General features: G+C 40.5%; 1 protein-coding gene across 1 annotated transcript in view; it reads left to right on the top strand.

Moving 5' to 3' along the window:
- Window positions 1–15,016, top strand: part of ZFPM2 (zinc finger protein, FOG family member 2) — a 155,432-nt gene extending 140,416 nt beyond the window's left edge. The window contains exons 2-4 of the mRNA XM_027131592.1: window positions 6,165–6,371; window positions 9,621–9,845; window positions 12,441–15,016. Coding sequence (XP_026987393.1) covers window positions 6,165–6,371; window positions 9,621–9,845; window positions 12,441–14,932 — 2,924 coding nt within the window. The 3' untranslated portion in view covers window positions 14,933–15,016. The remainder of the gene's footprint in view (window positions 1–6,164; window positions 6,372–9,620; window positions 9,846–12,440) is intronic.
- The last annotated feature ends 5,501 nt before the right edge of the window (window positions 15,017–20,517 follow it).

The raw sequence follows: 20,517 nt of genomic DNA on the forward strand, positions 1-20,517 counted from the left end.
ATATATATATATATATATATATATATATATATATATATATATATATACACACACACATATATACACACACACACATATATTCTATTGTGTGTGTGTGTGTATATATATATATATATATACATATATATATTCCAGTGTGTGTGTGTGTGCACCACATTTTGCTTATCCATTCTTCTCTAAGTGGACAGCTGGGTTGCTTCCATGTTTTAGGTGTTTTTAATAATGCTGCCCTGAACATGGGTGTGCAAATATCTCTTTGAGACTCTGCTTTCAATTCTTTTGAGCATATACCCAGAAGTGGAATTGCTGGATCATAGGTAAATTCTATTTTTAATTTTTTGAGGAACCATCATGCTGTTTTCCACAGTGACACTACCATTTTATCCTCTCCCCAGCAGTGCACAAGGGTTCTAACTTCTCTACATCCTTGCCAGTCCTTGTTTTCTCGTGGTTTTGTTTGTTTGTTTGGGCTTTTGGGTTTGTTTTCTTTGCATGTTTTTGGTTTGGGGGGGGTTGTTTGTGTTTTGATTTGTTTGTTGTTTTTTTTTTTTGATAGTGGTGCTCTCATTTTAAAGCCAAATGTAATACCCTGTGATTTGTTTCCATTGAACGTGAGGTCAATCAGTGAAGACACCAAAAAAACTAAATATCAACATGATTTATCATTTTCATGCACTCAGATTGCTTCTTAATCAAGATGAAGACTACTACCTTCCATTGAATTGTAAATTAGAGTTGGCTGTGTTTACCCTAGCTCTAAAAATGGTAGGGTAAGAAATTGGTTCTCCTGTCTCCTCAGCCCCATGTAGATTGCTAGAAACCTTATCTGTTTCTAACTGGTCAAGATCGGTATGCAATCCACAAATGATGCAGCCTTAATCATTTTTCCAAAACGAGTTAGCTCTCTCCAGTGAAGCACAGATACATGTGCTCATTGAATTTGTAGGTTTATGTTTTCTTTCTGGTGAGATTTCTTTTCTTCGACTTAGCAGGGCAGTGAGAAATGAGAAAAATAGCCCCAACCAGACCAAACCAAAAGGATAATCGTTCACAGTTATATAGCACTTACTATGGCAGGTGCTGTTCTGAAGCTTTCACACATATATTTGCTTATTTAATCCTCATGATAATACCATGAGTTCAATACTACTATCACCATCCCCATTTTCAAGGCTGAGGAAACTGATAGAATGCTTAGGTGATAAGTTCAAAGTCACACAGTTAGCAAGCGGCAGAGGCAAGATTTGCATCCCAGCAGTCTGGGGCGGGTGTACTTCCTCCAGATGGGATTACATCCTCACTAGCAGCCACATTTAGAATATTTTTTTTGAATCAGTAATTGAAACTATGTTATAATACTTGGGATATCTCTCCCTATAAATGACTCCCTCAAGTTGTATGCTCTAAATTCACATCAAAAGAACTCAGCCAAGCTGTTTCCAAGAACCAATCCTTGACTTTTATGGCACCATTCTCTTGGTTCCCCTCTAACCTTTCCAAGTGTATGTTTCCTACGTCTTTAAATGATTGCATCTCCTCTACCCACATCTTAAATGTTGAGATTCTCCGAGTTTCAATCTTTGTTCTTTCTCTTTTCATGCTGTAGTCTTCCTGCATTACCACATCCATGCAAAGAGCATCCGCAGCTATTTAGAATGTGTTGATGACTTCCAAAATATTTTTTTTTTCTCCAGCCTTATTCTCCTCCAAGGTCCAACTGCCTCCTGGTTACGCCCACCAAAAAGCCTCTCAGGTACCTCAGACTCTACATGCTCAAAGCCAAATTCAGTACTCCCATGCATATACATACACATACATAAAACACACATGCACATTTGGGCTTTGGAGTTGGACAGCCAGAAGTCTAAATCATGATTCCGCCAGTGATTCTGCTATGTGTATAGGTTTGGGCACGTTAGCTAACTTCTCCAAGATTCAATCTCCTCAACTCTTAAATGAAGAAACTCTCACTCACCTCACAGAATGATTGATAGGATTAAAATAGATGAAATACATAAACCCCTTAGCCTATTGGACCCAAAGAAATTATTCCTAATTAATACTAATTATCTGTTATTGTCCGTATAATACCACTTGGTAATATACCAGCTTTACTGCCTTGTTAATGGAACTACCGTCAGCTGGTTTTGCAAACCAGAAACCTCTGTGTCATTTTCAAGAGTTACTTTTATGCATCTCAGGAAATCACCCCAGTCCTCTGTCAGCTATGTCTCTTGAATCTGGCCCTTTTCTCCCCTACAATTTACACTTCTCACAACTGAACTGGTACAACAGCCTCCTAATAGCCCTCGAGATAACATTTCCTACCCCTTCAGTTTACTCTCCTCAAGACCCTGAGATCTATATTCTGGTGGGGGCGGGGGGGGAAGCTCAGATCATTCATTCACTCAAATAAATATATATACCATCTCTCCACCATGAGCCAGACACAACTGTTTTTATGTTACATCAAAACTCTCCCCCTGCTCTAAACTTTCTGTGGGAAGAAGCCCTGATTTGTACTGCTTGACAGTTTCTGACAGCAAATGCTACAACTCTCACCATAGCTGATTTCAGGTTACCAACGTGACATCAACCAGCACACAGAATTCCTGACAACTGAACATTCTGCCCTGTGATCCGGAACAGGCTGGCTCTGGCACACCACTGCCCATAATCCACCTCTTTCTCCCTCAGACCCCAAGCTCCAGGTTTGCTGGCCTCCGAGGGCCAGGCAGCCTCTTCCATAATCCTGCACTCACACGCATGCTCCTGTATCTGCCGGTAACGATGTACCTGCCAGGTCCTCCCTACACATATTTCTGCTACTTTACTTCTACTCTTCTTGAGTCAATAAAAATGTCCCATTGGATGGCTTGCCTGACTCCCCCAAGAAGTCTCAGTTACTCACCCCTCTCACATTTCTTTAGTAGGGGGATGGGACCACCGTGTGGTATTATAATCTGTCTGTTTATATGTGTGCTTTCAGGTTGTTTGTGAAGTTGTGCATGAAACCATAGCACGCAGCCTGGCACACCAATGAATAGCTGATGAATGAACGACTTGAAAAACTAAATCCTAAGACAATTGACTTTTTCATCAGACCTGCACAGTACATTTTCAGTCTGATTCAGCCTTTTAAAAGGATATGCTCTGACGAAACCGTAAAATGAGATAAAATGATAAAGATAAAATATGAAACATCTGAAAACAGATATGTGTTACTACTGCCAGGCTGCTTAATAATGTAGAAAAATCATTTTTGGCTTACTTTATTTTTTATTTATTTATTTTTAAAAATAAATTTATTTATTTTTGGCTGTGTTGGGTCTTCGTTGCTGCGCGCGGGCTTTCTCTAGTTGCAGAGAGCAGGGGCTTCTCTTCATTGCGGTGTGTGGGCTTCTCATTGCAGAGCACGAGCTCTAGGAGTGAGGGCTTCAGTAGTTGTGGCTCGTGGGCCCTAGAGCGCAGGCTCAGTAGTTGCAGCGCATGGGCTCAGTTGCTCCACGGCATGTGGGATCTTCCCAGGCCAGGGCTCAAACCCACGTCCCCTGCACTGGCAGGCGGATTCTTAACCACTGCGCCACCACGGAAGCCCATGTTTTACTTGCTTTAATTTTCACTTAATATTTTGTGAATTTTATTTATTGATTGGCTCTTTTTGGTTCAAAGTCTGAGCCCAAGTGTTCGGAGTCATCCTGCTGTTGAGCTCACTGCTGTGATAAAGATTAGCCGAGTGCTACCTTCTCTAAAATATCGATTTCTCCAGGGTACCTGAATTCAAAACTTTCCTTTTGTAAAACATAGCCGTAGCTGGATTTACCAACAATGTAAGTTGATCAAAAAATGGAAAACTATTACCAGTAATATAAGTTATTCAGTTCAACACTGAAATCCAGTGACTCTTAAAAAACCAGGCGAGGAACTAAACCTGAACTGCAGTGCCTGCCTCTGCCCTCCCCACCTCTCTATTACACAGACTCACTTAATAAACCTTGTCCCAGAGGAAAGATAAGGTGCAAATGATTACCTTGTCTACAGCTGTAAGTAGTTTAGATCTGTATGCACATCAGAGAAGGCCGAACAGCCAAATGCAGAAGCCTTCCAGGGGGAAGAAGCGTCACCAGCAGAAATAGCACCACTTAGCGCTTTTCAATGCTCATCAGATTCCACGATGATGCCGCTTAGCTTCTATATTTGTAAAGAAGTCATCAATGCCAACCAAGGTGAATCTGTTTTCAACTTTGGGAAACTTGTATGCTTTCAGATATATTAAAGTGAAAGTGAAAAATGGTCGTTTTCTAGTCTTTTAGTATATTTGTGTTTTCCTTGGAAACTTTCATATAAATTCGAGGTCTGTAATTTTAGCTTTATTTCTTCACAAACATGTACTGTCGTGGATGGTGTCTTGTCTGCTTACCTTTGAAATTTAATCAGCTGGTTTAATGAACTGTCCGAGGTTTCTCTAAAACGGTGTCCTGAATCTTCTAGGCAACTCTGCCCTATCATATGCTGTTGTTATCTTTTCCACCAGCGTTTTACCACACATTGTTTAAAAACTATGATCTCTTTCAGGGTGGAAAAAAATGAAGTGCAGTTGAAAAGGCAGTTATGCTGAAAGATAAACAGAGCAATATTACTTATCAGAATGGGTACAATTTTTGCTTGCTTAATGAGTACAATATATAGCCTTGCAGTATATACACAATGAGGAAAAAAAGCTTTATAACATATCAAGTATGCCATATTACTTCAGGCATAACTGTACAGGATACATATCTAGGCCTGAGAGTGTAGATAACAAAATATAAGTGCTTTGCCTGTCTAAACATGTTAAATAAATGAGCATTCACTATCGCATTCCAATACATTAGAAGATGTACTTGCATAGTTAATTTTCTTTTTAATGCACCACACGTGATCATTTGAAGCCCCAAGCCAGAGTCTATCTTAGTGTTTGAAGAGAGGGTTCTTTTCATTTAAACAAATCTTTATTTAAATAAGCCTTTCTGAAAAGGCTCTTTGGCATATCTCCTTTTCAGGAAGTTCAATCAGGGTAAAAGGAGATAAAGAAGCTGCATTATAAGAAATATTATATAAGTAAAGATCATTCGGTGCTCACCCCCCCACCCCCCCAAAATAAATGGCAACAGACTTATAAGGAGAGTAAAGCTAACTGGAATTTCACTTTAATGTTCTAAATTTTAGGAACTTTGTTTACTTGCTTTGTAGTTTTACGTATCATTCATTCATATATCATTCCCCAGTATCTGGGGAAGAGAGAGAAAAAGAAATAACTTCTTACTTCCATAAGGTACAGAAAGAGCACGTAAAGAGTAACTTCAAAGCCTCACCTGAAATAAATTTTGTGGTTGTATCCCTACCATGCTTGTTCTTAGGCAGTATAACATGTAATAACATGGTTAATGATTAAGTCAAGCGCTGGAAGGCAAACAGTTGACAAAACTCTCTACAGATTATGTCTATACTTGGTTATTAATCTTCTGCTACTGTTGGTCACTGAACAGTTCATCTGATGCAAGGAATACAATTTTCCACATAGGCAGGTACGAAAATTAATAAAGGGAAACAGCACTAAAATGGAGTAGGGAAGTCAGAAGGGGGAGCTGGCATGTACTACTTGACTTCAGTGTAGATCCCAACAGGAAGAGATGGACTTTGCATCTCCATCGGGGAGTGACACTACTTAATACCTCTCAGCTGAAGGAAGAAAGCATTTCTCCTTGTCTGACAACAGCTCAGCCAATGAAAGAATGTAACAACTCAGCCAATGAAAAGCCACTATATTTGGAACTTTCAATTTCCTCCAATGAGCTTTTTGTTTGTAATGGCCCCACCCAACCTCCCCTTCTCTATAAGAGTTTCCTCTCTTTTGTTTCACCAGACTTTCATGTGGTTGACCATAGCTGCCTGTCCTGAGTTGCAGCTCCTTGCTATTAAACTTGTGTCGCTGGTAAAGTAACTGGCAGTTTTATTGTTTTAGGTTAACAAAGGGAAGAGGAGGACAGCCGTTGTCTTGATCAAACACTCCACCCCAGTAGAAACTGATGTGAAAAACATGAGAAGGTCCTATTGACATCAATCCAATGTACAGCAGGCTAGAGCATTCTATGTCAATTCTTTTTCTTTTTTCTTCTTAATAGGGGGTCAGCTTTGGTGCACGACTACGAAGGCCATCTCTGAGGGTGAAGAGCTAATTGCCTTTGTGGTGGATTTTGACTCAAGGCTACAAGCTGCCAGTCAGATGACTCTTACAGAAGGGATGTACCCGGCGCGCCTGCTGGACTCAATTCAGCTGCTCCCTCAGCAAGCTGCCATGGCTTCTATTTTGCCTACAGCTATTGTCAATAGTAAGTGCTGAGTGCAACAGCCCAGTACAATAGCTTTGTAGTGGTGATGAGTATTTATGGGAGAGAAAAAAATAATGTCTACTGACAGGCAACCAGGGACAGACTTTTTTCTCCAGTGTTATGATTTTATTTTATATTCTCTCCAATTTTAAGTGTGTGTGTGTGTGTGTGTGTGTGTGTGTGTGTGTGTTCACTTCTCATGGGAGTATAAAAGGAATAACTTAAATTCATTCATTTCAGGTTGGATTCCTGAATGTCACACAGAAAAATCTGACATTCTAAACTAAACAACATTCAAGACGATTTAGCTATAAGAGGTCCAACAGCTTTCATTGTTGCTCCTATGGTAGAATAGTTTTGGTATTAAGAGCCATAGAGTTAAAACATAAAATAAGAAAAAGGACACAAAATCAAATTTGATTAGATACACCAATGAAGGGGAAATGTAGGCTGGATGAATCAAGACATCAGCTAATGTAAAAAAAAATAAAGAGAAGAGAAAGAAAAATATGTATAATCTTAGAATACTTTATATGGAGAATTTTTAAATGTGCCCTGGCAAATATACCTTTGTGATTATAGTCTGTTAAAAGGACTATTGAACTTAGTTTGTATTTCCTTGACATAAAATCAGTGATCTAGGAGTCCCAAGATCAGAATTCTAGACTCTGCTCTGCTTTTCTCTAGCTCTGTGAGAAAACGTGAGTACATCTTAAGAGGAGAGTAGATTCTCAAGCCAGTGGCAAGTGAAACATTGCATTGAGTCAAAAATGTCCTTGAAAATCCCTGAGACTTTGAATGATGCAGAAGTCTAGAGACTACAATCATGTCTTGGTATTATATATGTATACATATATACCTACATATATATTCAGCAGTAATTATGTTCTTGCTGTAACAGCATCCTTTAGAATGAAGAACTTCTCAGGTGTATCTGGAATTACTCCGCATCCAACCAGTGGATTCAGTGTACACAACCCAAGCTACTATTTCTGAATTTCCTTAATGTAAATGGAGTTGTTTTGTTTACTGAATCTTTAGTTTGATTTGAATAGTGAGGAACTTGAAATAACATGGACCCAACTTGAAACTGAGGCAAAGTGATTTTGTTACCACCTATTCTAGGAGTTTCTTATATTATTGTGACACTCCAGTGTGTGAATGTTAATTCTAATTATATTTGAAGGAATACTCTGTTTGCTTTCTATAGCAAGATAACTATTAATCCCAAATATATCACCATAGATGCATACAGGCTTTGTTCTCATTCTTAAATTAGTTAATCAATTAAAGTCATCCTGAAAAATAAACCCTTTTCTATACACTGGGCCTCTGAAAAGTATAAATGTAACTAAAACTTGGGTGGGAGGGGCTAAATAATAAACAGCAGTAGTATATAATTTTGTAATTAAATTGTATTTTAAAATTCTGTATTGTACCTGCTGTCCTTACTTCTCATTCGCTAGAATTTGGTCCTTACTTTTCTCCTTCTCTCCTTCAACAGGATCTCCTGAGCCAACTCCTTCACTATCATGTGTTCCAACTCACTATATATTAACAGTTTATAAATCACAAGTCCAGCTGTTTCTGGCGAGTTTCAGACCTCTCTTGCCATCTTTGCAATGTTCCTGTCTCTTTCTCACAGAAATATCCACTCCCACATATCTACTGTGACCATATGCCCCAGTGTGCCTGGATTAATCCCAGTTTACAGTGTTATCTGCCATCCCTCTGATCAGAGGCACTACAAAAGTGCCAAGTTTGCACAATACAGTGTCAGATTTAGTCACTCCATATGTGCCCCAGCCTGAATTCATCACCCATCTGTCTTCTATTCCCTGTAGAGATGAATGAAAACATCCCTTAACACAGAAATGCCAACAAGAAGTCTAGGCACCGAGGAGAAACCTTACCTTCTGCTCTAACATCTAATTGCAAAATAGTGGTCATCACTTCCAGTCAGTTCTGCTTCCTCAGTATAACTTTTCTTCTCTCTGTCCCCCTTTCATTGAGGCATTATGGAAGAGTGTTTACACCAGGGTTTTCCAATCCCAGTTCACCCAGTTGCATGATAATGGCAAGTTACTCAACCTCACATTCTTCACCTATTAATGAATGAGGGGAAAACACAGAGAGAGAAATTTTCCATGAATGAATACATGAGAAATACATATCATACATATAGCATGACTTAACAAATAGTACATGACTATTAGCTACAATTTCAATTCTGTCATATTTCACTTAGATTACTGCGGTTGTCTCCTACCAGTCGTAAGTCTTCCTTCCAAATTCACTACCTTCAAAACTCCACTGTTAGGATTATATCATAGCTGATTCTGTCAGTCTATTGCTTGAAATGATTCAGTCATTCTCCATAACCATTGAGATAGAAATCTAAACTTAAAAAAGCTGACAGGGCCTTTGGGAGTCTGTCCCTGACTTCTACAACCTCATCTCTCCCAGCCCCTTGCCTGAGATTACAGAATAGCCTCCCAGCCTCCACCCAGTCCCTCTCTCAGGCTCCCATAGCTGATCCCTTGATTAGGAGGACACAATCCTCTTCTCCACCTGACTAGCTTAATTTCATCCTTCACAAGGCAGCTAAGGCATGTCATCATCTTCCCTCTAAATCCTTCTCTGACTTCTTCAAGTACCTCCATCACTGTGTGTGGTCATCACGTTCTAATGTAACGAACAAACGAACCACTTGTTAACCAGCCCCAGGAGATCTAAGCTCCTTAACAACAGCTGTTTGGTCTCTCATTTTGTTTTACACCCAACTCAGCATAGATCTGGCACTAAGGAGGTACTCTGTGATTAATTTATTAAATGGACCAATGATGTCAGGAGTTGGCATCAAAGCTAACTTTAGTTCAGCCATTAGATCCCTTACCTTTTAACCAAGCAGATAAACCAATTCACATTGCTATTTATAAATGCCTATTTTTCTAAACTATAAATACAATATAAACAATTTAGGATTAATCTCTTTTGCTTTATGTTGGGATTCTCCTAGAGTACCACTTTCTAAAGAGTCTGTGGGAAGGTAAACTGCATTAAGTGGAACATTTCTTTAAAAATAGTCCTGTACTGTGGAACAACACCCAAGACTGCACTAGCCCCTGTCTGATTGCCTAATTCATAACCTGGGAGCAGACTCTGAGAAAAACTGAACCAAATGCTGCTTTACCCATGGTTGGCTCCAAGTGGGCAGCAGCTAACGTGTCCCTGTGTTTCTGCCTGCAGAGGATATATTCCCTTGCAAGTCCTGTGGCATCTGGTATCGGAGTGAGCGGAATCTGCAAGCCCATTTGATGTACTATTGCAGTGGGAGACAAAGAGAAACCGCTCCAGTGTCAGAGGAAAACGAAGACAGCACTCCTCAGATTTCCAGTATGTGCCCCTTCCCACAGTGCACCAAGAGCTTTTCAAATGCCCGAGCTCTAGAAATGCACATGAACTCACACAGTGGTGAGTGCCTCTCTTGTTTCTTCTTCTACTCCAGGAGACCCTCTTCTTTCTCTACATATATACGTACATTCATACATCTCTATCTATCTATAAAATCAAACTTAAACTTGCTGGACCAGCTGGTTATTATCTTTTGTCCCGAACAAGTATACTCTATTCAAAGGACTTGGGTCTGAATTATTTTCTAACGACTTACAGTGCTCAGTTTACAGGCTAAATCATTCTAGTTTGTTCTCAACTAAAGTAATTATGCTGAAAAACAAGTTTCTTTTTCTTTTTTTTTTTAAGCCTGTTCTTGAGAGCAAGGTGGCAACTATTCCCATTTATTTTGGAATTGTATGCCCAATTGTTGTCAGTATCATACATAGTATTCTAATTCCTGTATTTTAAAAACAACTGAAATGAATCAAATGTACAGAATTATATTAATTTTAGATATTTCTTTGAACATTCTTGGATAGGGCAAACCAAGGTTTGGGAATCATAGTTATTCAGAATATGAAACTTGTAAGTCACCTCCGGGTGACTTCCTTTGCTGTTTTTGCTTGGGTTGAATAATTAAAAATGGAAATAGGTGCTCAGTTTAAAAAAACTAACTCCAACCTCCAGTGCTCTAGTACAGTGCAAGCTTTTGTCTTTGCACCTATAAAAATAAGCTGTTTCCTTTCTACTTATTCTCTTCCCTCTCCCTACAAAGAGCTGTCTTTATGAGGTGATAAAGCAGGGGAAGCAGAAACAGGTTGGTTGTCTCACATGGTGAGTGTAAAGTCACGCGCAAAACAAAAATAGAGGGATCTTCCCAGCTCAACAGGAAAATGAGTATTGGATTAGCCAAGGAGAAAAGGAGACAAATAAAAGAAGTTCCCTTTTATCTCTATCTCTCTGCCATATTTTCATCTTATAAATATAAAAGACAATTCTCATTTAAGTCTAGAGGGCAGAGAGGAGGAACCAAGCCTGATGTAACCATATGCCAACAAATGGGAACAAGAGTTGACCTGAGTAAGTAAAAGTATCCAGATCCTGATTCCAATTCATAGGGGAAGGGGTCCCCCCGACCAAGTAATTCTTCAGACACCAACTGAGTGTCTTGCAATGCAACTCCACTCAATTCTGACACTGTGCAGGGAGAGCATTAAATTCCCCAGATTAAGGGGTCAGTCCTACAAGAGTGACTCCCCCACCGCCACCCCAATGCAGACTTTAGTCTTTTGTGCTTCTGACCAGTCGGCTATAAATCAGAGGTCGCCAAGACACCCCCTTGGTTTGACTGCTTTGCTAGAGTGTCTCCCGGAACTCAGAAAACCCATTTGTTCACCAGACACTGGTTTATTATAAAAGGATATAACTCAGGAACAGCCAGATGGCTGAGATGCATAGGGCTAGGTTTGGGGAACGGGCAAGGTGCTTCCAAGTGCTCTCAGAGCCTGCCACTCTCCCCAGATCTCCACATGTTTACCAACTGAGATGCTCTCTGAACTCTGTTTTTTGCGGGGTTTTATGGAGGCTTCATTACATAGGCAGGATTGATTAAGTTATTGGCCATTGGCAATTGAACTTAATCTCTAGCCCCTCTTCCCAGAAGTGGAGGAGGGGAAGAATGAAAGTTCCAACCCCTGTAATCACAAGATTGCTTCTCCTAACAACCACCCATCCTTAGGTTACCTAAGGGCTTTCCAAAAGTCACCTCAGTAACATAACAAAGCCACCTTTATCACTCTTATCACAGGAAACTCCAAGAGTTTTAGAAGCTGTGAGCTGGGAACCAAGGATAAAGACCAAATATATATGAGAAATAGATTTTACTCATCAGAATGACCAAATACATATTCCTTGTAAATCACAATATTGCATTGACGCTTACCCACCAGTCAGTGGTGATATTCAAAATATTTAATAACTGACTAAAAACAGGCCATGACCAATCAGCATGGATGTCGGTCCTAAATGACTACATTAATGTACTGGTACCAATATCAGCCCTGGATAGAGATAAACCATGTTCAGCAAAACCAATGAATAAAATTCTAAATTTGTACCAAAGATAAATTAGTAGGTTATTAATTACTTTAGAAAATGGTTTCTATTTGGATTCTTTTGAATAAAGACCTAATCTGGTACACTAAATGCACTAAGATTTATTTGATTTGCACATAGGTTATCACTATCAACTCTAACTAATGCCTGCTTCTTCCTAATGTAGAGCATAGTGCTGTGGTAAGAAGGTTATTGGATTAGAAATTATAAAATCTGAAGTTTAGTCATGGATCCATCACTGAATAGCTTTATTACCATAATCAATTCCTTTAGCCTCCTTGCATGTGTTTCCCGACCTGTAACATTGAAACAATGATGCCTATCCCACTACAATGCAATAATATTCATGAAAGTGCTTTGGAAACCATAAAGGGCTGTTATTATCATCATCTATGATGAAGGACGTCACAAGAAAAACGTTACTATCACAAATAAGATTCCGAAAGATTTCAGTTCGTTTCTGCTGTGTTGGACACATGAGGTCATTAGTAACGGTTCATATCATTAGAAAACCAATATGTGTGGTTCTCAGTATTCTGATTTTGTATGTTCCTCCAGGAGTGAAAATGGAAGAATTCCTCCCCCCTGGTGCTAGTCTAAAATGCACCGTCTGTAGCTACACTGCTGATTCTGTGATCAACTTTCACCAACACCTGTTCTCCCATCTCACTCAAGCTGCCTTCCGATGCAATCACTGCCACTTCGGCTTCCAGACTCAGAGGGAGTTATTGCAGCACCAGGAGCTCCATGTCCCTGGCAGCAAACTGCCCAGAGAAAGTGACATGGAACACTCTCCAAGTGGAACCGAAGACAGCTTACAGCCAGCCACAGACCTGCTGACCAGAAGTGAACTCCCCCAGAGCCAAAAGGCCATGCAGACTAAAGATGCGAGCTCTGACACGGAGCTGGACAAGTGTGAGAAAAAGACTCAGCTCTTTCTCACTAACCAGAGACCCGAAATTCAGTCTGCAACAAATAAACAAAGCTTTTCTTACACGAAAATAAAGTCTGAGCCCTCTAGTCCAAGACTTGCCTCATCTCCAGTTCAGCCTAATATTGGGCCTTCTTTCCCCGTGGGACCCTTTCTATCTCAGTTTGCTTTTCCCCAAGATATCACAATGGTCCCTCAAGCTTCAGAGATCTTAGCCAAGATGTCTGAACTGGTACATCGGCGACTGAGGCACGGAAGTAGTAGCTACCCTCCCGTCATTTACAGCCCCTTGATGCCCAAAGGGGCTACCTGTTTTGAGTGTAACATAACATTCAATAATTTGGATAATTACCTAGTGCACAAAAAACATTACTGCAGCAGCCGATGGCAGCAGATGGCCAAGTCCCCAGAGTTCCCTGGTGTTTCAGAAAAGATGCCTGAGGCCGTGAGTCCCAACACTGGCCAAACCTCTATAAACCTTCTCAATCCAGCCGCTCATTCTGCTGATCCTGAGAATCCACTTCTTCAAACACCCTGCATCAATTCTTCCACTGTTTTAGATTTAATTGGGCCAAATGGGAAGGGCCACGACAAGGACTTTTCCATTCAAGCTAAGAAGCTCTCCACCCCCAACAGCAATGATGATAAAATTAATGGAAAACCTGTTGATGTGAAAAATCCCAGTGTCCCCTTAGTGGATGGGGAAAGTGACCCAAATAAGACTACCTGTGAAGCTTGCAACATTACTTTCAGCCGGCACGAAACATACATGGTCCACAAACAGTATTACTGTGCTACGCGCCACGACCCTCCGCTCAAGAGGTCAGCTTCCAACAAAGTGCCTGCCGTGCAGAGAACCATGCGTACCCGCAAGCGCAGGAAGATGTATGAGATGTGTCTTCCTGAACAGGAGCAAAGGCCTCCGCTAGTCCAACAGCGATTTCTCGACGTAGCCAACCTCAGCAATCCTTGTACCTCCACTCAAGAACCCACGGAAGGGCTGGGAGAGTGCTACCATCCAAGATGTGATATCTTTCCAGGAATTGTCTCAAAGCACTTGGAAACGTCCCTCACGATTAACAAGTGTGTTCCGGTTTCCAAATGTGACACTACTCATTCCAGTGTTTCCTGCCTAGAGATGGACGTGCCCATAGATCTCAGCAAAAAGTGTTTATCCCAGTCTGAGCGGACGACTGCATCTCCCAAAAGGCTGCTGGACTACCACGAGTGCACTGTGTGTAAGATCAGTTTCAACAAGGTAGAAAACTACCTGGCCCACAAGCAGAATTTCTGCCCGGTCACTGCACACCAGCGTAATGACCTGGCTCCGCTCGACAGCAAAGTGTTTCCGAATCCAGAAAGCGAACGAAGCAGCCCCGATGTCAGCTATGAAAGAAGCATCATAAAATGTGAGAAAAATGGGAATCTGAAGCAGCCTTCCCCCAACGGAAACTTATTTTCATCCCACTTAGCAACCCTGCAGGGCCTGAAAGTCTTCAGTGAAGCCGCTCAGCTCATTGCGACAAAAGAAGAAAACAAACATTTGTTTCTTCCACAATGCCTGTACCCTGGAGCAATAAAGAAGGCAAAAGGAGCCGACCAGCTCTCTCCTTATTATGGAATAAAGCCAAGTGATTATATTTCTGGTTCTCTTGTCATCCATAATGCTGACGTGGACCAAAGCACAAACGCGGAAAATGAATCTCCCAAAAGCCAGGCTTCTTCCAATGGGTGCGCTGTGCCGAAGAAAGATTCCCTGCCGTTGTTGCCCAAAAATCGAGGCATGGTCATAGTGAATGGTGGACTGAAGCAAGACGAGCGCCCTGCCGCCAACCCACAGCAAGAGAACATTGCCCAGAATCCTCAGCATGAAGACAGCCGCAAATCTCCCTCCTGGATCTCGGAGAACCCATTAGCCACGAACGAGAACGTCTCCCCAGGAATTCCCTCCACAGAGGACCAGTTGTCTAGTATAGCTAAAGGTGTGAATGGCTCCACCCAGGCTCCAACCAGTGGGAAATATTGCCGGCTGTGTGACATCCAGTTCAACAACCTCTCAAACTTTATAACTCACAAGAAGTTTTATTGCTCATCACATGCAGCAGAACATGTCAAATGAAATCACAAAATAAATAAACATCACTCACCTTTGGTACCAGTGTTTAGTATGTTGTTCTACCCAGTACAGAAAAAAAAAAAAAAAGAAAAAAAAAAAAAAGAAAAAGAAAGCTGTTTGAATTACATCTGGGCAATCAGGAGACAATTCATTATGGCTGAGTTGAAGACTTAAGGTGTAATTTCATTACAGTCCATTAGTAAAGTGTATTATTGGTGCCATTTTAAAAGAAAATTAATTTATTTTACCAGCAGTATTCATAGCTGTGGTTATGTTATTTTTTATTTAAAAACTTTATATTAAAGTCATTTGTAATGTTATTGTATAGTTATTGTGTAGCATATATGGTTTGCACTGTATAGTAGCTTTTAAAGAAAATAGTCACAAACAATACAGAAAAGCATTTTAGAAATAGCTTCCAAAGCACTTGTGTATCTTGATTTCTTCTTATATGCTGTTGCAGATATATGTATATGCTAAAATATAACTTGCAAAGATGTTCTAAATACACGTGCTATAAGTTCGCCTTAAGATTTCAGTTCTTGGATAATCAGGCTCCGTTTGCACTTTATATTTTAGCAGATACAGTCTCTTAGTAACTAGGCTTTGCATTTGTATGTAGCCGTATGTTTCTGTCCATTTTCTTAATCTGAAACATGTATGTTAAATGAAGACGGCAATTTTTTTCTTGTATAGTACTTGTATTTTCTTTCGCTGATGCAGCTCTGTCTCAATTTTTAAACTTTGCTGTTAAATGCAATACTTTATAAGAATGAACAAAATTACTGGAAGCAGTATTGTAAGTAATGAGGTAGTATTAATCGGTTTTATCTTTTGAAAGGCACAGTCTAAATCGAAACCCTAAACTCAATGCTGCAAGTATGAATTTAATTCATATATAAGATCTATTTAAATATAAGAGTAGCAATACTGCACCTGGTGATCACAAAGATAATGTTCTACTTCTGATAGAAATAATTTCTCAACAAATGTTGTTACTATGCATGTATATGGATGGAATAAAATTCCAGATTGTTGGAGAAGTTTGGCATACTTTTTTTTTTTTTAAATACAAGGGAAACCCTATATACCCGTTCTTTGTAACAAGAATAGGTTCACAACAGTACTGGATAGCTGTAGTAACATGATGACAAAACAGTTAATATAACTTACTTTATTAAAATGAACCGGAAACTCCAGCCTCTGGAACTAGAAAAGTTCATTATTAATATGTAGAAGAAGCACTAGCTCTCTGTTCTCTACCCACCCCCAACTGTAGCACACAAAAAAGAACAATTTCATGAATGTCTGAAAGGCTTACAAAGTCTACCATGAGAATCGGCACCAAAGATGATCAAGTGCACCCAACTTTTATTTTTTATTTTATTTTCTTTAATTACTTATTTATTTTTGGTTGCATTGGGTCTTCGTTGCTGCGCACAGGCTTTCTCTAGTTGCATTGAACGGGTGCTACTCTTTGTTGTGGTGCACCGTCTTTTCACTGCGGTGGCTTCTCTTGTTGTGGAGCACAGGCTCCCGGCGAGCGGGCTCAGTAGTTGTGACTCGAGGGTTCTAGAGCTCAGGCTTAGTAGTTGTGGCACACGGGCCACAACTGTTGCTCTGCGGCATGTGGGAACTTCCCGGACCAGGGAATCGAACCCACGTCCCCTGCATTGGCAGGCAGACTCCCAAGCACTGCGCCATCGGGGAAGTGCCGCAGCCAGCTTTTAGATGGAGTTTACCAGAGAGAGGTTTGCATTTTGAGGAGCAGCGAAGCGGTAAAGTGACCCTGATGAGTAAAGATGCACAAACGTCATGCGGGCAATTTGTAAAAGACACTAGTTTTCACGCATCTCATTTGTTCTTTCTGAGGGTTTGCGCGTTGAGGGAGAGTGGAGAGCAGATAATGTGGGTTAGATCATAGAGGATCTAATGAGCCACCCAGAGATGTTGACGTGTGATTCAGTAGTCAAGATGGCGCCTGTTGCCCATCAAGAGAGATGCGGTCCACTGCAGTCTGAGAAACGCCCCGATCTGGAAAGGCAAGTACCTGTGGTTAAGACACACTGTTTGCAAGTAGGTTGTGATGCACTATTTTTTTTTTTAAAGAAGATGTTGGGGGTAGGAGTTTATTAATTAATTTATTTATTTTTGCTGTGTTGGGTCTTCGTTTCTTGTGCGAGGGCTGTCTCTAGTTGTGGCAAGCGGGGGCCACTCTTCATCGCGGTGCACGGGCCTCTCTCTTACTGTCGCGGCCTCTCTCGTTGCGGAGCACAGGCTCCAGACACTCAGGCTCAGTAGTTGTGGCTCACGGGCCTAGTTGCTCCGCGGCATGTGGGATCCTCCCAGACCAGGGCTCGAACCCGTGTCCCCTGCATTAGCAGGCAGATTCTCAACCACTGCGCCACCAGGGAAGCCCTGTGATGCACTATTATTCATCCTTATTAGATTTGGTAGCATAATGAACATAAGGTGCTAGTCCCAAACATAGCCTATAAATACTGTGTGGTCGAGAACTTTTCTCCAGTTGCTTGTTGAGAATAACAGTTTTTAAATGTAAAACCTTGACCTTAGTTGATGTTTTAAATCTTTTTAAATCTGTTCAGGTGCTTCTAATATGTGACAATGTTGGGAAACACTACAAGGTAAACTAGGACCAGGTGTGAAGGCTGAGTGAGACTAAGGAGAGTAGAAAGGCAAAATGAAAAAGGGAAACCGATATGGGATGAAAGAGTTGGGAAAGACTTTATGGGCAGGGTAGGGTACAAAAAGGTAGGTAGAATGATAAGGAAAACTACCTGTCCTTTGGAGAGCCCTGAAATACCTATGCACTATATCCAAAAAAATATTTCCAGTACCGTTTGTATAGTTGAAAATAAGTTCTAATAGCCCATTCACAGAAGGAAACAGATAGCATAGGCTGAAATAGTGACATTTGGACCAGAACCAGGCCCTGCAGAGTACAGAGGAAGATAAAGGTTTTTGTACATGTAGAGATCATTGTAAATGATGGCATTAGAGTAGCATGTGAGGGTGAAGAGTGAATAAAAAAATTTTTTTTAAGGAAGAGGGCTCAGGGACTTCCCTGGCAGTCCAGTTGTTAAGACTTCACCTTGCAGTGCAGTGGGTGCGGGTTGGATCCCTGGTTAGGGAGCTAAGATCCCACATACCTGGCGGCCAAAAAACCAAAACATGAAACAGAAGCAGTGATGTAACAAATTCAGTAAAGACTTTAAACATGGTCCACATCAAAAGAAATCTTTAAAAACTGTTTAAAAAGTAAAAGAAGGCGGCTCAGGTTGTAAAGTTAAAGAAAATAAGGGAATAAATAGGAATCTGGTGTCACAAGACCTTGAATGCCAGGCTGAGGTTTATGGACTTGCCTTGTACCTTGCTTTGTAGAGTCATGAAATGAAAATTGTGTTTAGGAATGGTGATAGAGTGAGTGTGAGGCCTAGATGCTAGAGAGAGGGAGATGAGTTAGAAGGCCATAGTGGTGGTCCAAATGGGGGTAGTGGGAGCCTATACCAAGAGAAGGACAGGTCTGGGTACGAGTTCCATAATAACAGATACTGAAGACGAAATCAAAGATCTTCAATCTTCACTGATAAAAATGTTCCATGTTGAACAAGATACCGTGTAGGACAGGATATTAGCGCCAATTGAATGGTTTGGGGGAAGGGTGATAAAAAGAGCGATGGTCTATGTTGGTTCTCCAGATTGTTCTGTAGTATTTAAGTCTTTTGCAGAATACTAAAACCTACTAAATCAGAATATCTTAGGATGGGCCTGGATTTCTGGAGTTTTTTGGCAAAGCAACCCTAGGGTATTCTGTTGTCGTCCCTCGATGAGAATCATTGAATTAAACATAGGCAGAATGAGAAGCGGTATTCTGTGGTCAACACCAAAATAAACTAAGCTGGAGGCAGAATTTATTACACAATTGGTCTTCAAAGTGTTGCTAATTAACACATAATATATTTGAGTGTTTAAAACTATTAAAATGTTCAAAGAATTCAACATATGTGTTTTAATATTGAGATTAAAACAAAAAGTTATAATGGAATCTGTAAACAACATTTGAAAATCTTTTAATCAAGTTGAACCTTCTCATTTTCAGGCAAAACTAAGGATCAGAGATTTTAAACACTCTAAGTCACAGAGCTAAAGGGTAAGAGCCAGAGACCTGAGTCCTGTTCTCAGATTCTCTCCCCTCATCCTGTTCCTTTTGCCACTAAAGCAGAAGGAACTACTAAGGCAAGCAGCTAAAATTCCAGCTACTTTTCCTCTCTCTGATGCACTTAAGTCTAGTTCAGATATTCTCTGGAGATAAGGAAAAGGGAGCATATTCGTTTCTCATGACTCCTGTACAATTACCACGAACTCGGTGACTTAAAACAACAGAAGTGTATTCTTTCACAGATCTGGAGGCCGGAAGTCTGTTATCAAGATGTCAGCAGGGTTGTTCTCCCTCCCGAGCCTTTGGAGGGTACTTTCCTTGCATCTTCCAGCTTCTAGTAACTCTGTATCACTCTAATCTCTGCTTCCCTGGTCTCATTGCCTCCTCTTCTCTGTGTGTAATCTCTCCCTGCCTCTCTCTTATAAAGACACTTGTGATGGCATTTAAGGCCCACTAGGATGAAATCCCCACGGCAAGATCCCTCATCACATCTGCAAGGGCCCTCTTTCTTTATAAGGTAATATTTTCAGATTCCAGGGATTAGGATCTGATCTTTTGGGGAACCATTATTCAGTCTCCTACGGGAGGTCAACATGGAGGTGGAGGGGTTATGGCTCCCAGTCAGGTTCTACAACTGTGCAGCAGCACAGCAGAAATTATTACGCCCAAACTGATGAATCTCTTGGCATTTGATTGAGACATGAACGTTATTAAAAAACATCAGTGGCGTCCATCAGAAATATAGCATCTAAACTAACAGGTCTCAGCTGGTCACTCAGGACCCAATCATGAGGTAGAATTGAGTCTGATGACATCTCTGCACCAGTCAGTATATCTGTTTGGAACTTAATAAACCTTATTAATTCAGAGAATCATGCAAAAACAGATACAGCCTGGGCAAAAGTTTACTTTGGCACTATCTAGAAAAAAGAGTTTGCTTAGTATATTAATAGAATAAACAGGATAGAAAATAAACTGTTTTCAAGAGCCTTGGCAGCCTCACTTTGCATACAAATAATATACTAATTTCAAACAATTTTTATCTTCATATTAGAGAAGGATGTCACAGCATTTTGCTTGGCGACACTTCTTTGGTCATTAAGTCCATTTCCCATATCTGACGTAACCTGGTTGCAGATGTTGTAAAGGTATCAAATTCACTAAGTCCAGAACTTTCTTTTTTTTCCCTATTGGGGTTCAGTGACCCTCAAGAAAAACAATCAAGTCAAATGCAATGCTCTTATATTTATGGAAAGTATGCAATGGTGAAATAGTCACTTTAAATTAATGATAGAGACATAGAAGTGGTAAGAAAAAAATCTTAAGAGGAAAAGAGAAAATGCAAGACAAAGGAATGAACAGGAAGGAGTTCACACCAAGACAATCACAGACACAGCAGGGTGGACAC

This window comes from Aethalodelphis obliquidens, unplaced genomic scaffold (assembly GCF_003676395.1).
Source record: "Aethalodelphis obliquidens isolate GAN/ISIS:26980383/991018 unplaced genomic scaffold, ASM367639v1 scaffold39, whole genome shotgun sequence".
Classification (NCBI taxonomy): Eukaryota; Metazoa; Chordata; class Mammalia; order Artiodactyla; family Delphinidae; genus Aethalodelphis; species Aethalodelphis obliquidens.